At 40.9% G+C, this 20,781-nt stretch overlaps 1 protein-coding gene across 5 annotated transcripts in view; it reads left to right on the top strand.

The window, feature by feature from the left end:
• The window catches only part of DDR1 (discoidin domain receptor tyrosine kinase 1), a 119,025-nt gene that overhangs the window by 74,479 nt on the left and 23,765 nt on the right, over window positions 1–20,781 (top strand). For 2 of the 5 annotated variants that reach the window (XM_089656932.1, XM_089656934.1), the window contains exons 4-13: window positions 4,486–4,714; window positions 6,310–6,457; window positions 6,979–7,081; window positions 8,579–8,765; window positions 10,988–11,234; window positions 15,042–15,197; window positions 17,126–17,283; window positions 18,715–18,925; window positions 20,053–20,154; window positions 20,477–20,709. In XM_089656932.1, the coding sequence (XP_089513058.1) occupies window positions 4,486–4,714; window positions 6,310–6,457; window positions 6,979–7,081; window positions 8,579–8,765; window positions 10,988–11,234; window positions 15,042–15,197; window positions 17,126–17,283; window positions 18,715–18,925; window positions 20,053–20,154; window positions 20,477–20,709 (1,774 nt within the window). The remainder of the gene's footprint in view (window positions 1–4,485; window positions 4,715–6,309; window positions 6,458–6,978; window positions 7,082–8,578; window positions 8,766–10,987; window positions 11,235–15,041; window positions 15,198–17,125; window positions 17,284–18,714; window positions 18,926–20,052; window positions 20,155–20,476; window positions 20,710–20,781) is intronic. The other 3 variants (XM_089656933.1, XM_089656935.1, XM_089656936.1) reach the window with 3 other exon arrangements.

Raw genomic sequence — 20,781 nt, forward strand, 5'->3', positions numbered from 1 at the left:
CAGATGGCCACCACATGTAACATGAAACATGCTTTGAAGACGATTTAAAGTTTTTTGGCAAAATACTTTAGGAAAATTCAGGGATGTCCTTGAGAATGTTTGGATGTTTTGCATTAAGCCACTTTTTGAGATTAGCAACTGGAAAATTGAGAGTGAGCCTACAGGAAAAAGCAGGGGTTAACTCTTGTGCCTTCATTGGACTGTGAGAAATTGTTATGGGCTTCCCAAAATTGTCATTCAGCTTCCCAAAATGATGGAAGGTACTTGCAGTGGGGAAAATAATTATTTGATCCCCTGCAGATTTTGTAAGTTTGTCCACTTACAAAAAAAAATTTATGGTCTATAATTTTTATCATCAGTGCATTTTAAATGATCAAGACAGAATATTAACCAAAAATCCAGAAAAAAACACACGATGCAAATGTTATAAATTGAGTTGCAGCTCAGTGAGTAAAATAAGTACTTGATCCCCAAGCAAAACATGACTTAGTACTTGGTGGAGAAACCCTTGTTGGCAAGCACAGAGGTAAGTCATTTCTTGTAGGTGGTTACCAGGTTTGTACACATCTCAGGAGTGATTTTGGTCCACTCTTTTTTACAGATCTTCTCTAAATCCTTAAGGTTTCTTCGCAGTCACTTGGCAACTCGAAGTTTCAGCTCCCTCCATAAATTTACTCTAGGATTAAGGTCTGGAGACTGGCTAGGCCACTCCATGACCTTAATATGCTTCTTCCTGAGTCACTCCTTTGTTGCCTTGCCGGTATGTTTTGGGTCATTATTATGCTGGAAGACCCATCCACGACCCATCTTCAGTGTTCCGGTTGAGAGAAGGAGGTTCTCATCCAAGATGTTACAACACATTCTTGAGGAGGGGGCCTTGCGGGCACTGTAGGAATTCAATCCATAGCGGCGTACTGTGTTACCAGTGGTTTGTTTTGTGACTGTGATCCCAACTGCTTTGAGATTATTCATAAGCTCCATGTAGTTCTGGGCTGATCCCTCACTTTTATCATGATCATGCTTACCCCATGAGGTGAAATCTTGCATGGAGTTCCGGATCGAGGGCGATTGATGGTTATTTTGTATTTATTTTTTAATGTTGTCTCCTTCTCACCAAGCTTCTTGCTGATGGTCTTTTAGCCCATTCCAGCCTTGTGCAGGTCTACAATCTCGTCCCCGATGTCCTTTGACAGCTTTTTGCCCATGATTGTGAGGTTTGAATGGAAGAAAGAGATTGTGGACAGGTGTTTTTTATACACATAACGAGTTGTGGTTAGGAGTACATTCTTAAATTGACAGGACTAATCTGTGTACCACATGAGCACATAGCCAGTCTGTGGGAGCCAGATTACTGTTGGTTGGTAGGTCATCAAATACTTATTTTACTGACTGAACTGAAACTCCATTTATAACATTTTTGTGTGTTTTTTCTGGATTTTTGGTTGATATTCTGTCTTCATCATTTAAAATACACCTATGGTAAAAATTATAGACCCTTCACTTCTTTGTAAGTGGGCAAACTTACAAAATCTGCAGGGGATCAAATAATTACTTTCCCCACTCTACCTCTGTCAGGTTTTTTTGCTGTCTGTGATTCCATTGGAGAGATTTGATATGGATCATTATGAGGTTGATTTACTAAAGGCAAATAGACTGTGCACTTTGCAAACTGCAGTTTCACTCTGCAAGAGCAGTTGTTCCAGAGCTTAAATGAGCACGAGTTCTGCTGACTTCCATCATCCAATCATGTGCAAGCAAAAATATATATATATTTTTTTTTAATTTTCCTTGCACGTGATTGGGTATTCTTTGTGAAGTAGAGATTTACCTCATTTACTAAGCTCTGGTGCAGAGTGCACAGTCTATTTGCCTTTAGTAAGTTAACCTCTATGATTCCCTTAGGCATTTGAAAGATCAGTGAGAACAGTGCAATTTCTGTTAACACCTTGGATCTTAAGGTCAGTAGCTTGCTCATACATAAGGAAGATTTGTGACCAAATGGGCAAGAGCAAGGGGCGAGACCTTTAAACATGTAGCATGGTCATTTTTGCAGTGCTAATACAGGGTCAAAGCAGAAGGGAAATTTTTTTGTATGATGTACTACCAGCACTGTACTAACATGTCAGGATCTTAAAGTGTTTCTCCCAGGCTGCTGACCCAATGCTGAGTTTGCGTGTCAAAGGGAACATTTTGTTACTGGATTGGCCATTCAGGAGTCTTTCCCAGGCCAAGATGTAATATAGATTTCTTTTTGCTAAGGTGGTTGATGAAGCTCCTTCATTTCATAATTAGACTTCCCATGGACAATAATCTTTCAATATAGTTGCTATTGTTGGCACATCAGACTACATTCTAGTGGCTTGGGATCAGCCCTAAATACCCTTTATCTGAGGACAGTGCAGTTGGACAGATTCGAAAGTCGTACTCGAGTCCTAATATTCACATTGGTGCTCTGCTATTTCAACAACTTTAGGACTCATGTACATGGGCTTTTGTCTGCATATGAGCTCTTTTATTTGCCCATAGACGAAATGGGTACAACATCAGCAAGATTCGAAGCAGCTCAAAAACACCTGAAAACATATATTATAGTTGACTCTCTTCTGAATTACAATTCCATGTGCACCAACAATTAGTGCTTGGTTTGCCTCTTTTTGTTACAGTGGTGTCACCATCTACTTTTGAATTGATAATAGATGGGTCTACAAAATATCCACTTTACTGGCAAAAAGACCACAATCCCTGTCCTAATTAGCTGTAATGTGCTTCACTCTATAATGTAGCAAAGCTGGGAGCTAAAGATCTCTCAGTATCAAAAGACTGCCTTAATGTGCTGACAAAGAAAATTTTAATGCAAGAGAAGCCACCTTGTTGTGACTTGTCTGAAGAATGCCTGTACTTTCCTTTAGAAGCCGGTGCTCACATTTTCCTTTTCTGGGAAAATTTTAGTCAGAGCAATTAAAACCCATTCTCTGCTGCAGTTTTTGCTTTGTGGGAAGCCTTGTCATGCCCCTGTTTTTGTCTCGAGATTCAGTGTGTTTCAATCAACAAGAGCTGCTAGCCTTGAACAATAGATAAGTAATGTATTAGAATTACTAAAACAAGAATTGTATGTACTGATTTTAAACCAATCCAAATTCGCCTTTTAATTCTGCCTGGGTAGCCCCAAGGCCATCTTATTAATAAATGAGACCCAGTAGAGAAAGTTCTGACAAGACAACTGAAAGAAAACCATGTTGCCTGTAGCAAATACATTGGGTTTCAACTCTAAATTTAAAACCTACAGAGGACAATGGAAGCTAGAATCTGATTGTTTGATTTTTTTTCCCCCCTATTTTAGGAAATCAGTCAAATTATATGAAACTGAGCATTTTATAAACAAATGTTCAAATCAACTTAACACAAACTTTTTTTATTATCTGCATTTTCTTGTTTTCTGGTCTGGTAACCATTCACTATACACAAATTGTTGTGGTGTTTTATGTAGATGAAAAAAGAAAGCAGTCTCAGCAGTCAAACAGACTCCAGTTCCTTAACACCCAAGGTCTACATCAATGGTACTCAACCTAGAAAGTATGGAGGGCCTCAGCTGTGGCCCCAGACATCAACGAAGTACTACACAAAACAGTGTAGCAAGGACTGTCAGAGACAGTGATAATTAGAGACTGTGATCGTGTGGACATACTACATGAGGCTAGTAGAGCAGTCATTGTTATTACTCCTTTGCAAATCAATACTCACACTACTGACTGCTGGATTCCAAGAGCCACAGAACAAGTTCAAATGGGCTGCAAGTGGCTCTTGGATAGCAAGCTGGGCACTAGGGCTCTACATCCAGCCTGTTCAATGGGTGCTTCTGATTCTTAAATTGATACTGTACCTTATTCTTAACTTTAAATATGAAAAGCCTCTTCTCTTGATTTAGTTCTACCTTGTTACCCGTGCCCGACTTTCTCTGATGTTGTAGGTAAACTTAACCAACTGTTATAATGAGAGTACCCTTACCAGGCAGCAAAGCACAACCTTTGGACAAGAGGATGGCACTTATAGCAAGGCTATAAAAAGGTGAAACTAAATCAGAAAGGAGCACAGTATAGGTGTCTTTGGCTAATAAAGATAATATCAGGACAAGACATAATGGGAAAACTCTCCATTGGACCAAATTGCAGCAAGACACTTTTTTTGCAGTAAAATGGAGATAGGTTAAAACCTTTCTCAGGCTAACATTACTGTTTGTGTCTTCCTATCCTATCCCAGTGAACAAAAGCTTATCTTAACAAAAGCTTATACATTGTTTTATTGTCAGAGGTAAGTAAGGTGAAGTGTTCTCATGGGGTTATTTGACAGTGAAGTCTATCCAGAACTAAAATAATGTTTTGGCCTGATTTGGGCATAACTTGATGTTTTCTGTGTTTTGCTTATGTTTTTTTTTTTTTTAATTTAAGTTCCTTTTTTTTAACAATAAATGTTTCCTGTGTGACACAGGATAGAAAGTAACGATGGTGATGGTGCATGGTGCCCAGCAGGATCTGTCTATCCAAATAACGATGAGTATCTACAGATAGATTTGAAGAAGCTGCATTTCCTGACCCTTGTTGGCACGCAAGGCCGTGATGGGGGCGGGCTTGGGAAGGAATTTGTCCGTCATTACCAATTGCGCTACAGTCGAGATGGTTACAAATGGGCCCAGTGGCAAGACCGCTGGGGAAATGAGGTAAGGTTATAATTTATAGGGTATAAATATATTGAAAAATGGAATTGTCTGTGTTGACAAATTTGATACTTCTTCTCTTTCTTCAAACATGGTGCAAGAATAAAAGGAACTGAAATACACCCCTAAATAAAACTGACAGGTTTTCTTTTAGGAACTCTGACAATTATAATACACATTGGTCTCTTATTTAAAGACAGAAATATTGCTATTTTGGTTATGTGTGGGAGATGTTGGCTTAACATCATTATTAGGACCTCCAATGGTGAGGATTTCCTTCAGGAAATCTTGGCTCCACCCCCAGCTGTGAAATCATATACCCTCTTTTTGCCACTGAAAAATCCTGCAGGGACTAAAGCTGGCAATACAATTATATAATATACATATTTCATTTCCTTTAGATTTACCTTCAACTATATACTGAAAGAGCCTGCCTGATTGCATACAAATTGAACGTGTTTAGGGTTGACCTCATATTATCCATTTGCCCTCCAGAAGGTTTACATGACCAGGCTATTTTTTGCTATATGATGATGCGCTATTTTAACTGACAATTGCGTGGTCATGCAACACCGCATATAATTAAAATGTATATCATTTTTTTCACACAAATAGAGCTTTCTTTTGGTGGTATTTGATAATCACTGGGTTTTTTATTTTTTGTACTATAAGGGCTGGTTCATACCAGATGCAGTCCAGTGCGTCTTTTTTCCTGCATCAAACATGCATGTGTAGTGTTTTCCATATATTCCAATAGTCCTAGTTCACACCAGAGCAGTCAATTCCAGTCAGTTTCCGGTGCAGAAAAAAAAAACAATAGATTTTACTTTTTGCTATAAAACATATTCAATTTAAAAAAAATAAAATTTGTTCATACATTTAGGCCAAAATGTATTCTGTTATGTTTTTTTTTTTTTATACTAGTTATGGTGGAGATCAGCGAATTTTAGCAGGACTGTACATAGGATAGTGCGGCAGGCATTCAGACACTGGCTAACTGACACTGACATCACCAGTGACACTAATACAGTGATCAGTGCTAATAAAATGCACTGACATTGTGCTAATGATACTGGGCAGGAAGGGGTTAACATCTGGGGTAATCAAAGGGTTAACTGTGTGCCTAACTATGCGTAATGTGTGAAATATGTGCTGTTTTACTAAGGAGTGTGACCGTTTTCTCTCTCTGCTTTGCATGGAGGCAAAAACTGGCACGTCCCCGCTTTCAGTAGAGAGATCTCTGTTGTTTACCAACACAGATCTCTTTCCTGTCACTTGCTCTGACGATCAGCAGGTCCCAGCCACTGATCGGCATGTAAAGGAGCCAGTGACACGCACAGTACCTGGAAAAGCAGAATCTCATGTATATACGTGATTCTGTGCAGCCGGGCCTCACTGTATCAGTAAAGCTGCAGTGTGGGGTTGGCAAGTAGTTATATGGTTCTGGTAAATCTAGAAAATTGTATAATGTATGGCCAGCCTTATAGACTGCCTTGTAATCACTGTGGTGGTGGTGGGGGAAGGGGGGTTAAAGACTTGTTTAGAGATTTCACCTCACAAATCTCACTGTTTGTGTGTGTTTACTCTCTCCTGTGCAGGTTATAGTGGGTAATGAAAACACAGGTGATCTAGTTTTAAAGGACCTTGGGCCTCCACTTATAGCCCGCTATGTTCGTTTCTACCCCATGGCTGACCGAGTCATGAGTGTTTGCCTGAGAGTTGAACTCTATGGTTGTGTCTGGCAAGGTGAGTCTTTTTGTGATGTACTACTGTTAGTCATCGTGGTGACTTGGACCCTCAAATATAAGATATGGGAAAAAGAGACAGACTGGTACCTGTAATCAATCCAGATTCCAGTGGGTGGGTTTTTAGCGCACATAGGCTGGCAAAAACTAACAAACACAGTAATTTCTTATGACCCAAAAAGTTTTCCAAGTGATCCAAGTCATGGAATAACTAGTATTCATTATTGGCATTTAACTGGACCTATTTAATGATGTTAAAGATGTTTCGTCACTCTTCCAAGTTCCTAAGTTCAAACACGTATTAGGAACATGACTTAATTGGTATGTTCCCAACACTCATGGAAACTGAAGAAGCCAATGGGATTAGTGGTAAAAAGTCCAGATGAATGTCACTAACCACTATTAGCTTTTCCTGTCCTTGTTTTGTTATTTGTGACATCTGATTTATATAAATTTTGTTTTTAAAAAAGTCCCAATTCTGTATATCAATGTTTTCCCACTTGGAATTGACTTCTTGTCCAGATGGTCTTCGTTCCTATACCTCTCCACCTGGAAATGTCATGAAACTTCCTTCGATGTTTGTAAATCTAAACGACTCAACATATGATGGATTCACAGTTGGCGGGTAAATACGTGCACTATTGTGCCCAAATTTTGTTCTTTTCATTTTAAACTTAGCTGCTATATTTATAAATCACTGGGAGTCTCTAGTGTACCAGTGAACAATGCATGTTAGCCTGCTATGTGACTTGTTTTATCACATAACAAACTGGCACTGCCCTTCTTGCTCAAGTTCTTCTCTTCTGCAAGTCCCTTCACTGGTTGCCAACTACACAGACTATGTACAGTAGTTTACAATTCTTCAGTAGCTGTATCTTACAAAGTTTTTTCCATCCTAGTTGCTCGTTATATCTCCTCACTAATTCCCAAGTATTACACCACACGACTTTCAGTCTGCATATGACTTTCACCTCTTGTTCTTTCTAGTCACTACTTCTCACTTCTCCTCTTTTCTGGAACTCCCTTCCTCAGGCCTTTAGGCACTCGCCGGCCTTTAAATTTAATGTCAGAGCAGTATCCTCTAACATGTTTTCTTGTAGTCATTCACCAACACCTAAAGTCTAATTAACTACAAAAATTGCATAAGAAACAACAATGGTTTCCCTATTTCTCTTCCTATATGACAATCTCTGTTGTGCAGCACCATTTTGCCCACCTTTTGAAGCCTTGTCTCTTCTCTTCCATGACATTAGGTACTTTCTTTAGATAACTTCTGACTTTTGTTTATTTGCGAGTTTTTTCCAATGGTGCCTTACATTACTAGTGGAAAAAACCTACCAAATGAATCTAGCAGAGAGGTGGCAAAATTTGGGCAACATGGTCCTGCAGCAGCACAATACCAAATCATCTCCAAGGAGTAGTATAACCTAAAACTGTATTAATCTTCTATCTCATAAGGCACTTACTGGGGCTGATTTACTGAAACTGGACAGTTCATAATATGATGCAGCTCTGCACAGAAACCAGTCAGCTTTCAGGTTTTTTTTGTCAAACCTTAATTGAACAAGTTGAAGTTAGAAGACAATTGGCTACCATTTACAGCTGCATCAGATTTTACACTCTCCAGTTTTAGTAAATCAACTTCACTGCCCTTCCCATTGTTTGTTTATGACTCTTTTTCCCTCTAGAGCCCTAGTTTCCAACCTCCAGCCCTTTGGTACTTCTTGTGTGGCTCTTGGGCCCCAGCATTCAGAAGAGGAAACACAAAACTGTAAAGAGGTTGTAAAGATAGTGACCTCGAAGTCTATATGTCATGTTCCCACTCTCTGACCTTATTCTACAGCTTACCCTTAGTCTCTATGCACACCTTTAAAATGCACCCAGTCTCCTACCATCCTCTGTAATACGTATACTAACTCAGTCTTCTGTAGTAGTACATATACTGAATTTTGCATGTGGCCCCTTGGTTATGTCAGGGGCCACATTTGAGGCACTTTATACCACCTAAACCGCCAGTTAGCCACCACTGATCTAAAATGCATGCATGCATGAACAGGCAAGGCTTATACTTTTAATGTATCTTATTTTTTATGATAATTCTGTTCTTTATCCCATCCTGTAGGCTGCACTATGGAGGTCTGGGGCAGCTGACTGATGGTGTAATTGGGGCAGATGACTTTGTCCAGCACAAAGAGCAAGGTGTCTGGCCTGGATATGACTATGTTGGCTGGGATAATGCAAGCTTTCCAACTGGGTACCTTGAAATGGAGTTTGATTTTGATGCCTTACGAGCTTTTACATATATGAGAGTAAGTGTGCCTGCTCTAGAATATTAGATATTATGTAGTATCGGCCCTAAAAAATATATATATAGCTGAGAGGAAATTTTAACTTTATCAGGGACTTGCACTGTGGAAGCTGTGCCAAAAAAAGGCATGCAGAGGGCAAAAGACTACCCATCTTGTCTGTAGGCTCCCTGCTGCTTATATTTCCCCATCACAGACTTATGATGCCTTGTTCATGCTGTGTCTCTGTGTGGAGGTGATTATCTTGGTAGAGGTTCAGGGCTTTGCAGCCTCATGTCAGAGCTGGCCACCCTGATGGAGGAATAATCAAGAAGCACTGATAGAGGTGGAGAAATCACAGATTCACAGAACAATTATAATAGAAGCAGGAAAGTATCGGCAGGTGCTCTTGTACAGCTGGCTCTCTAGTAAGTGGAATAGTTAGCAGTAGCGACATCATCCAATTTCTTGGTGAGACTACCATTCAGATTCAGCAGTTCCATAGATGATCTTAAACTATGGATAAGCAGCTATGAAGCTAAAGACGCAGCAGTGCCTAGACACAGTAAGTGTGCTACTATTTGTAAGGAAAATTTCAGGAAAAAAGTTAATGTTTCAGGGTATTACTTAGAGACATTTCTGGATGTTTCATATAAACTAGCAGATTTTCACTTTTTGAGTTCAGGTCCACTTTAAATCACCAAAACAAGTGAAGAGAAATCTCCTCAAAGAGGACACAGACAGTAATAACAAAGCCTAAATAAGGCCAGGAATATATTACAAAAGCCCTCTAACTGAGCTATATATCGAATTTTTATAAATATTAAAATAATTACAGTAAGTTTATTAGTTTTCCAAATATATATACATCACGAGCTGTGCAACTGCTGCTATTCTGGCCATGTGCATTACCACATCTGCTATTTCATCATGGAAAGCAAGTTAGAACAAAGTGCAAACGTGAAATTCTGTGTGAAACTGGGCAAATCGTTGGATATTCGCAATGTTGTCAAAATGGCGACCCTTGAGCTGGATTTTCATCTTCGGGAAGAGGGCATTTTTGGGGATTGAGCACATTGAAGGTCTTCTTGATCTCTGGTCATCTTCCAGTGATGTTCTTCCACTCTTGAAGTGCACATGCCACTCAAAACACCTCAAATATCTCTGCAGCATCACCGTAAACTTGCCGAATCATGTCAGTCCTCTTTGTGGCAGATTTGCCCATTTTCATGCAGACTTTGCTCTTTGTTCTAACTTGCTTTCCATGATGAAATAGCAGACGTGGTAATGCACTTGGTCAGAATAGCACCAGTTGCACAGCTCCCGCTGTACACAGGATAATGTCTTTTGGCACTTTGACTTATAAAGGTCGGTGCTTCCTGTGACTGTGTGTGCAGCCTTGTGCTGCCATCTGTTGGCGTGTTACAAAACTAGTCTCAAAAATTTTTTGATACCACCTCGTATATACGCCACCTGTCCATTTGTGTGATACGCAGGGCCAATGAGGGTTACAAGTGTTCAATCAACTTTAGTTTTCTACATGTAAGCAGTGTACGTACCTGCATTTGACTAGGTATCTGCCTCCTGCAGTCCTCTATACAGAAGGGCTCAGATTTGAAGAGGTTGAAGCAGCTCAAGGAGCCAATCAGTTACAGTACTAATAGTTGGACAGAGCAGAGTCTTCCTTCTCCTTTCATTGTCCAGTCACTGGCTGCATGTGAGAAGACCTGTAAAGTTTGCCATACACATATAGATTTTTTTCTGTTCAGGCTAAATTGAAAAATTCTAATGGATTCCTTCATCCACGCTATACAGTACAGATGAATTTGCCATCTGTCAAAATACATGAACAGTCCCTGTATCTGATTGGATTGTTGCTTGGTCAACAATTTTACATCCAGCTTCTTTGATTCGTCAATCAAGGAATGTCAGTCATGAGGCAGCTAACAGGGCCACCCATGCAGCCAAATCTGGCTGGCACATTGGAAACTGGCCAAAATGTGCTCCATGTATGGCCAGCTTTAGTTTTACTGTATTGCAGAAGGAAAGAATCAGGTCTGCTGCCCCACCAGACAGGGTTCTGTGGTGTGACAGAATTGTGTAAATATCAGTATTGGATGGACAGAAATACAAATTATTTAGCAGGTAAAACCGTCCCCATACTGTATGTATTTCATCTGTGTATTAGCTGTTTACCTGGAGTCCAACTTTAATGTTTTTTGTGCTCCGTCTTTGTTCCCGATCAGGTACATTGTAACAACATGCGGTCACGAGGAGTTCAGATATTCCGTCGTGTGGACTGTTACTTCAAGCGCACCTTACATACTCCATGGGACCTCCAGCCTGTCAGCCTTTCTCTAGCCCTGGACGTCCGGGACCCCAGTGCCCGCACTGTCACCATCCCACTGTCCAACAGAATGGCAAGAATCCTCCGTTGTCACTATTACTTCTCCAGCCAATGGCTGCTCTTCAGTGAAATCTCCTTCCTCTCAGGTCAGTATATTTAAAAACCTCCAAATAAGTTCCATATTTCTTTCTTTTTTTGTGTGTGTGTTTTGTCATAACCTCCGAGGAGCAGGGCCCTCCTATCCCTCTTGTATTGAACTGTATTGTTGCTGTACAAAAGGAAACCCCTCATACATTCTATAGACTTATACATGATCTTTACATAGTAAACGTAGAAAGCATACAAAGTCATTGGGAAGCCAATTACAAAGAAAAGAGAGGCTCTATGCAAAATGCCAAAACGTCTTCATGCTTGTAAGTTTCATATTTCCAGTAATGACACATCATCTTTAAGGGTCAGTCAACCCAAAAGGTATATTTCCTGGGAGAGACAAGTGAGCTGAAGGGTCTCATAGTAGGGGCTGTCATTGGTTACCTACTGCTGAAAAATACCAGTTATATGGCTATCGTAGAAATCCACTGGTTTCAGGCACATAGAAAAAAAATAACATAAAATCGAACTTCTTATCTACATACTTGTTCCAGGTTGATGACTCAGTGAGAAAGTATGTAAAGTGTAAACCCTGGTATAAAATCTATACATACAAAGGTCACTGTTAAAATAGAAATATCTGAGCTTTTTTTCTAAATGATTCAATATTAAGGTGTATTTCAACTTTTGCAGCCAAATTGGGAAAACACACTTTATTTCTTACATGTTCTCATTCACATAGCAAAATTTAAACAAATGCTATCTACCTTTTACTTGCTCTTTTCTGAGAACTACAAAACTGAAGTTTTCATCTGTTTAGCAGGCGGGGCTGGGGACTGTTTTTTTTTACGCTCCTAGAAGCTGTTATTAGCATTTTTTTCTGCTCCTAGAAGCAAAATAGTGTTATTCAATGGGGTTGATTTACTAAAGGCAAATAGGCTGTGCACTCCAAGCGCACTGAAAGTGCAGTTGCGCTAGATCTGAGGGGAACATGCAAAAAAAAATGGCATTTTTGCTTGCACAGGATTGAATGAAAGAAATCAGCAGAGCTTCCCCTCATTTCAGAACTTCCCCTCAGATATAAAGAAACTGCACTTGCAGTGCACAGTATATTTACCTTTAGTAAATCATCCCCAATGTGTCCATGCACACTATTTTAGGCTAGTAGTATTTTTCAAGAGCATTTAGAAGCAAAATAAAATTGTTTTAGCAGAGTTTTTGGGAGAGTTTTTCCAGCAAAAAAAACCTGAATGCTCCAAAACGCTACAAAAATGCAACTAACAGCTTTTTCCTAGGTTTAAAACGGTAATAAAACATGAACACTCCTAAACGCTACTACAAGCTGGCACAAAAATGCTAATATCAGCGTTTTTCATCCATTTTTTTTTTTTTACTAGCGGGTTTTTTGAGTTTATAAAAAATGCTAGTGTGTATGGAGCCTTAATTTATACCATAATTAACCCTGTCTGTACTGAGCTGGAAGATCTCATTATTATTAGTTGTAGATTAGATTTGAACACTGGCCTAACATAGGGTTAATGATCTTGAGAAGATGGATGTCTCCATTGTATGTTAGTGAGGGAAGCTCAGTGTGTCCCTTTTTGACATTGGGAAAAGATTAAGAATCTTCTCATTTGAAATTGTCCAGAGTAGATTGCAGTCTGCCAGTGCCTTCTCTAAAACAAAACACCTAAATTGGTAAGCTTTTTATTTTTTTTTTATAAATTCATTTTAGGTACGCTGTGTGAAGGACAACACATATATGGCAAACATATAGTGGGGTTTTCCCAAATTTGACAAGTGGCTTGGCGGATGCACAGTCTCAAACAGTGATGTTCATAGGCAGCTGCCAATCAAAAGGAAGGGGTTGGCAACATTAATGACATGATGTTTTGCTGTAATTAAAAAGACCATCAAGAATGTTTTTCATAAAAGCACTAATCCACACAAATGACTAAGTACACAGTTAATTGCATGTATCTTTACTCTGCTGACCACCAAATTATTTGTAATTCTGTACAGGCAGTTTTGTGATGTGTGTACCTCTTACGCACTGCTCAACCAGTTAGGTGATACACGGATTCTCTAGTACTTCACTTCAACTATCTTTATTATCTCTTTACCTCCAGCAGGGAAGTTGACCTAGGAAGTAATGTTGCTAAATCAGGGACTATGATACAGTATGTTTGCATCATGCATTTCCATATCCATTGGTAGGTAAAACAGTAGACAACCCCTGAAGTTTCCACTTGCTCGCTCTCATTGGATGAGTGGAAATAAGGTGGGGGCGAGCAGCGCCAGGACTAGGAGTGTGTGGGAGGGACAGTGGAGGGGGCAGTGACAAGCAGCGATCTCCTGTATGGCTTTCAATGAAGCAGCTGGAAGCCGCAGGAAGGAGAGGAGGAGAATCGGCTTTCAGCTGCTTCATTGAAAGCCATACAGGAGATCGATGCTTGTCACTGTCCCTCCACTGCACCAATCATCCCCAATCGTTCCGTTTCTTTCTGGGCCCCCCGCTGTGTGCTCCTTAGTGCCCAGCCCCTCCCCCCATCCCCCCATAGAAGAAGAGTGGAGAGAGGCTGGATCTGCTCTGCCTCCCCCTGTGATCGCCCACACTCCAGTCTGCTTCAGAGGATATCTGGGCGGGAAATTGAACACAGAGCAGCCAACAGCTCTGATGCTTCTGACTGAGCATGTGAGTCTGACCTCCCTTCCTTCCACCCACCCCTCCCTTCCTTTCTTCCACCCTTCCATCCCACAACTCCCGCCCTTCCTTCCACACCTTACTTACACACCTCCCTCCCTTCCACCCCTCCCTTCCTTCTTTCCTCCCCTCCCTTCGCACCCCTCCGTCCCATTCACCCCTCCCTCCCATTCACTCCTCTCTTCCTTTCCACCCTTACTTCCCACCCCTCCTTCCACCCTCCTGCCCTTCCTTCCACCCCTCTCTTCCTTCCTTCCACCCCTCCCCTCCCCTCCCTTCCTTCCACCCCTCCCTCCCGTCCTTCCTGCCATTTCCTTTCTTTCTTCCTTCCCTTCCTTCATTCATTCTGCATACAACATTTAAAAGTGCCATTTCATGAGATCATTTATGAGTGTGTGTTTAGGGGACAGGATTAAGGGCGGGCAGGGTGGGGGTTGGGTGGGACAACTGGTGGCGAGTAACTCTTTAAGCTAGTAGCTCAGGACTTGAAATTTTGAGCCCTGCAGTAGACCAATATATATCTGAACAGTGTATGTAGCTGTTTGCCTAAAGCACCACCCTAAATGTACAAGCCATTAACCTATCATAAATGATTCAATCTAAAATGCATTTTAGACACTGATGCGATGCGCTTTCAGGAGCAGTTGCGGTGAAATTCTGCAGTGATTCTGATGCAACTTTACACAGCTGAGATTTCTGTTCTGGCTAATTTTTTGACATTAGAAATAAGGTGTATCTCACACTGAAATTGCATTGCATTTGAACACCTATGCGTTTTCACTGTTGTTTCCATTCAAGTCTAAGGTGCTCAAAAATGCACTGCATAGCACCAAACACGCACAGGACCCTTTTGGAAATTGCATTTGGAACTGATAGGTATGAATGACCCCCATATAAAGCTGTGTTCTCTCCCTTGACATGCAAATCTATGCTTTCGGGACCACATCAGGACTGCCTCAGATTCGCATCTTTGTAAACCAGGGTTCAAACCTCAAAGATAACCTCTTTAAATGGACATTCCACATTTTGTTTTTCAACTGTCACAGGTTACAGGTTTTAAGAGATCTGTAATTTTTTGCATTAGACTGAGGTTCTCTTTTTAATGACATTATTGTTCTGGATCTCACATGAGCCGCTATCATTGATTTTTCATGTACAGATGTCCTGGACTCATCAGAACCAGAAGAACCAAGTCCTCTACCAGAACCAAGAGAGGCTACACCCCAACCAGCCGTAACAGGCTTGCCACAGGGTACCAGCCAAAGAACAAGACCAGCTATCACCACCATGGGCAGCTTCAGTGAGAGTGTTCATGGTGAGGGTGTCATTTTTTTTTTCCTGTCACATTTAATGATATCTTTCTATGTTAAACCTTGTATGTCTTTTTTTAACAATACAACCCCGTTTGGTATACCAGTTGTTGTCTTAGAATCATAGGGTATAATAGCCAAATATTAGTGGGGCTCTCCAGCTATTGTTGGCCTTTGAAATTTGGCCAGTTCAGCCAGGGTCAACTGAATTTCAGTCAATGTATATCTGTCCCTGTTCAACGGAAGTCTAACAGACCTGTTGGAAAATGTTATTAGTGGCTGAAGGCAATCCGCTACAGCTACTGATCAATGTATTCTCACAGCTGTGGGTGTCCGTCAGAATACAATGTCCCAGCAGGGGGATTGCCACATCTGTTATGGATGGATGAGCAGAGTATGGCCAGCTTTATTCTCCCTGTTGCAGCTGACAGCATCAAAATTGACAACAGGCATCATTGATCCTAAAGGATAAGTTCACTGTTTTTAACATGTTACACCCATATTTAGGGTTCAAATTGTAACATGTTACAGTCAGACTGACCCCCGCTCCCCCTGATCCCTGCTTTTACAGCTAGCTGGGGATCTTCTCTCCCCCTGCTAGCTGTCAAATTTTGAAAAAATGCGCCCATGCGGGGCTCCAGCCACGTCACTCATTCATAGTCCTCTGTAAATGAGAAACTTCAAGTCCCGACAGCCTTAGTGACTGTTGGCTTGTATTTGTCAATGAATTACCATGGTGCTGTGGAGCACCATGGTAGTTAATTCATTCTTCCTGTCTGTATATCTGTTTACCCGTGCATCCCATACGGGCAAGCAGATATATTGACAGATCTGCAGGAGACCTGCATGGCACCAGCGATCTGCTGATCGCTGGTGCAGTGCTTTACAGGCTCTTGCAGACAAAAATAATAAATGCTAATTTTTTTAACCTGAAATAAAATGTGTATTTATTATTTTTTACTAAAAGGTGAACCTATTCTTTAACATAAAGTATGCCAAAATCAAGGACAGACAGCAGGCGATGAGTTGTAAGCATAGCCAGTACACTACAAGGACACAGTGTTTTGGATAAAAGTTAAAGGGGTAGTAACAATAATTATAACAATATATTTAAAATCAAGGGAAACATTTTAATTACACTACAACAATCGTACAAATCTCTTTCAACTTTAGCATCTTTAAACTTTATTTGTGGAACTACAAATTTTAGCTGTTTTGTTAAGGTTATTGCTGAGTAGAAACTTTAGAATTTCTGACTGCTTTAGACACACAGAGTTAATGTCACTCTAAAGACAGATAAGCAAATGCTTCTTACTGCATAGAGTGATATCCATGTATAAATGACCCTGAGGTCTGACTTTAGCCCTTCTATAGTGGACAGTTTAACATCCTCCCTAATGGGACCCCTCTCCTACCCCATGCCCCATAGCAGCTACCTGGGCAGCGATGGCTGTTGTTATGCCACTGGTCATAGATAAAGTGTATCTAAAGCCAAAACGTTTTTGATTTTTTTGGGTAGAGTGTCCGCACTGGGGAGATTTACGGTACCTTCTTAATTTGTACTGGTGATCATTATCACCTGGATAGAAAGGAGGAATCCAAAATTCTGAGGTGTCATCGGAACAAAAACAGGTGAAATCTTCTAGTGAGGACACATCTGAGGGAAGTGAAAGGGGATCTCCTCAGTAGGACACAGTTCACAAAAACCATTCCCTCCTCTATCCAAAATTAAAAGTAAAAACTTGTGGCTTTAGATATTTCTTATTCAGCACCAGCTAATAATTGTCCATCAATAAACGATTGGATGTCATCTGTTGTATTTCTAAGCTTCAACAGAAGAATGACAGCTAGAATCTGACCAGTTGCTTTGGGTAACACCTTCACTTGCCTTCTCTGTACTTCATCTTTCCTTTTGTACATGTACCCTAACTAGAAGCTGTCAGCGTTAACCGGATAAACCAACCAATTGCTAAAGATGACAACAATAACACCTCCATTCTGATTGGCTGCCTGGTGGTCATAATCTTGCTTTTATTGGTCGTCATCATCCTTATCCTCTGGAGGCAGCGTTGGAAGAGACTGCTGGGCAAGGTAAGAGATTAGATGGATCACAAGGGGATAGAAAGACACAGTATAAGCCTGTGGGACATGGAAATAGAGAGCACATATTAAACAACTAGCAATCATTTAATACATCTATTAGAGCAAATGTGATAATGACAAATGTTATTTCTAAGGTTACTGCCTCTTTGTCCCAACAGTAAGGTATGAGTTTTCATTCTGATCTGATAGCCAGGGCTCTGCTGTGAGCTGGACTTGCTGGCCTCCCTTTCTAGAATGCATTTTACATACTGTATATTATTATCGAGAATCCCTTGGGAGTTGGTGAAACCATAATTCTGCTGTTCCCAGCTTCCCAAGTGGTGTCTGCTTAGGAAAATATGGATAATGACCTCTAGAGAGAGAGGCGGCCTAAATCTGAATCCTGACTGTCACAGCAGGATCCAGAGCAGAGAACATATACTGTTGGGTCACTGACAGCAATAATGACCAGGCAAGGGGTAAAACCCTTTCACATTCCAAAATAAAGCCCAGTCCAGGTTTCCAAATGAACTACCTGACCCTTTCCCCGACATATAATGATTAAAAGTATACATATGTGGTCCTTCATTGGGCTGTAAGTGGGTTTCAGTGGTGTTCACATGGTGCAGTTCTGTGACAGCTGAGTTACTTTCTTTGCAACGATATACTATGAGTCCAGGCTGCTTAATCATGCTGAGCCAAGGAATGTTTTCAATGCAGCCTGGGTAGAGGCTCAGCATCCTCCAACATGCATGGGCAGCAACCACTGTGCAAGGAGGACACAAAGAGCAGCACTGAAGCACTAAATTATTGTAATATATTTTAAAAACTAAGCCAGAGTTGGGCTTCAACAGTACATTTATAAAACCATTGTGGGCACCCATTTCAATCCTGGGAGATTCAAATGCAGCCCTGGCTCACTTTAACTGCAGCAACGGTTGACCTCCTTCTGAAAATGCTAGTTCGGTGTCTCTGGCTTCAATATTTTTATAAAACACTGACTCAGAACAAGAACAAAGATCAGACTTGTGATCGGCTTACATATTCCAGATCTGTGGCTCAGAGAGTACTGAAGTCAGTGGATTAGCATGATAGCCAGGGAATAAACATTTTAGCAATGGCTGCCTACATGTTTCCTCAGCTTAGTCCTAAAGACTGGAGCCATCCCAGGGTAGCAAAAAATTCTGTATTGCTGATTTCTGCATACCAGGCCGAACTGTATATTCATTCACAATTCATGCAGTAAAGGCTTTCGAATGGGAAGACTGGTAATATTATCCTATTGATTTTTAAAACAGCTACTCTAATTGTTATGGCAATTAAGTCGTGTTTTTTTCATGCAATGTATGTGCAATCCTCTTTTTCTGGTTGCTATGACAGGTGAATTGGCTGTTACCCCGACAAACAGAAATGTTTTTTTTTTCTACTATTTACTTCCAGGCCCAGCATCGCCCCTCCGACAGTGACCTCACTGCCCACCTCTCCCTCCCTTCTGACACTGTGGTCATCAACAACACACAGAACCTCTCGCTGGCATCCCGCCACAGTAACCGCTATGAGCGCATTCTGACTACAGAGGGGGAGTACCAGGAGCCAAGCCACAGCGCCCTTGCCAAGATGCCTACTTTGTGCTCCAGCTCTGAGGGTGCAGGTCAGAAAGACTTTTATGTATCTCAGGCAGTGTGTATGCATGTATATAGAGGGCTTTGTGCATGTCTGTAGGGGGTATTGAAATTCATCTGCATGCAACATACGTATTTACAGATGATTTTACTAAATGCATGACTATATTTATCGGTTCAGGTGAGAAGGAAATCATAACTGATGTTGTCCTAACCAAGTATTCTATGTTTTAATTCATGTTTGCCCTAATGTTTATGTGTTTATATACTGTATACTTGTGTTGTGCCACAGTATAACGCCAACCCATTTAATAGCCACAGAGAGTGGCAAACTGTGGATCACTGGCTGCAGAGGAACTACAGGTCCCAGCAATGCTCACTAGTGTCTGCTAAAGTACCTCAGGTTGCCAACCTCTGCTAAGGATAATGCTTAATCCCAACATAAGTGTCAGTATTCCTGCTCAAATCAGATTCTGGTAAATTGGACAACTAAGTAAGTTCTATCTTTAGAGAACCTTCCATGACAAGGCAAAGAAATTATTTTATAACATACTCTGTAAGTGGCCATCTTTATCTATCATGCTCTGCAGTGACAGCACAGGCACGTAACATATCTGATCTTCAGTGTTGGAGCTCTCCAGTCAGCAGGGGCATGAGTTTTGCTGATTGAAGAGCTATAGGTTTGACTCACCGCGGAGCACGTCAGACCTCTGCAGAGAGTCTGCTGCTTCCCCGAAAAGAGCAAAGGTTCTACTCTGCAGCATTCTGACAAGGTGCAGGATTTTCCACCATGGCTGCTTTATAAAGAAATGAACTGTAAGACTTGGCATGATTTTTGTATTGATGCACCTGGAATGTTTTTACCTGATTTATACTAAAGATTGTTTGAGTTTTAAAACACAGTAAGGTAATTGTGTTATCAGTGTACATACAGAATATGCAAACTTCTGAGTGACTCATTTATCTCAGTCAGGTGTAGTGGAATATTGACCTGCTGTGGACTTTGATGTTGTATATTTTCTGTATGTCATAAACCTATTAGTCTATGTGGGAAGGCAGTTGTGTGCATGTGTATGTATATGTATATAATATTGTGTCCATGGTGTCTGCATGTTTATTGAGGTGTACACTCTGTACTCTGCATGTGTCTCTCCAGCTCTACTGTTAAACAACCCAGCCTATGAGCTCCTGCTTGCCACCTACAGCCGGCCAATCACAGAACCTGGCGGCCTGCAGGCTAAGCCAATCAACAGCCAGGGTAAGGGGCTGTCATGTTGGAGTTGCCCACGATACAAGATGGCCAACTCCATACTACACGTATATATTTCTTTCTACTGTCCAATTTACTGTCCTTCTCTGTATCTAATTCTTTACTGCCTGGATGGTTCTTAATGGTGTCATCTTTATGTTTTATACTATCATATGAATTGTTATGCTATCCCAAACTTTATAGGTGGACCTTTTCTTCTTTCCACCTTCCTATTACTTCATGCTCCTTTTGCTATCTTTATTATTCTTTATTTTCTTAATTATAACCCTATCCTTCCTTACTCTATCTTACTTTTTCTCTTTCTCCCTAGAAGGGGGGTACAGAGAGCTGGAGTCCCCTAAGTTGCCTGCCATTTGCCCTCCAAGTGTCCCCCACTATGCAGAAGCAGATATTGTCACTCTGCAAGGGGTGACAGGAGGTAACACCTATGCTGTACCTGCCCTGACTGCAGACACTCTGACCTCCAAAGAATTGCCCCTCAGCAAGTTTCCTCGAGGACATCTCCTCTTCCGAGAGAAGCTGGGGGAAGGCCAGTTTGGAGAGGTAATTGTTATATCTACAGATGTTGATTAAAGAATGAAAAGCATACAGTGCCTTGAAAAAGTATTCGTACCT

The sequence above is a fragment of the Staurois parvus genome, unplaced genomic scaffold (assembly GCF_062004578.1).
Source record: "Staurois parvus isolate SC_StPar_1 unplaced genomic scaffold, SC_StPar_1.0 ptg000950l, whole genome shotgun sequence".
In the NCBI taxonomy this organism is placed as follows: Eukaryota; Metazoa; Chordata; class Amphibia; order Anura; family Ranidae; genus Staurois; species Staurois parvus.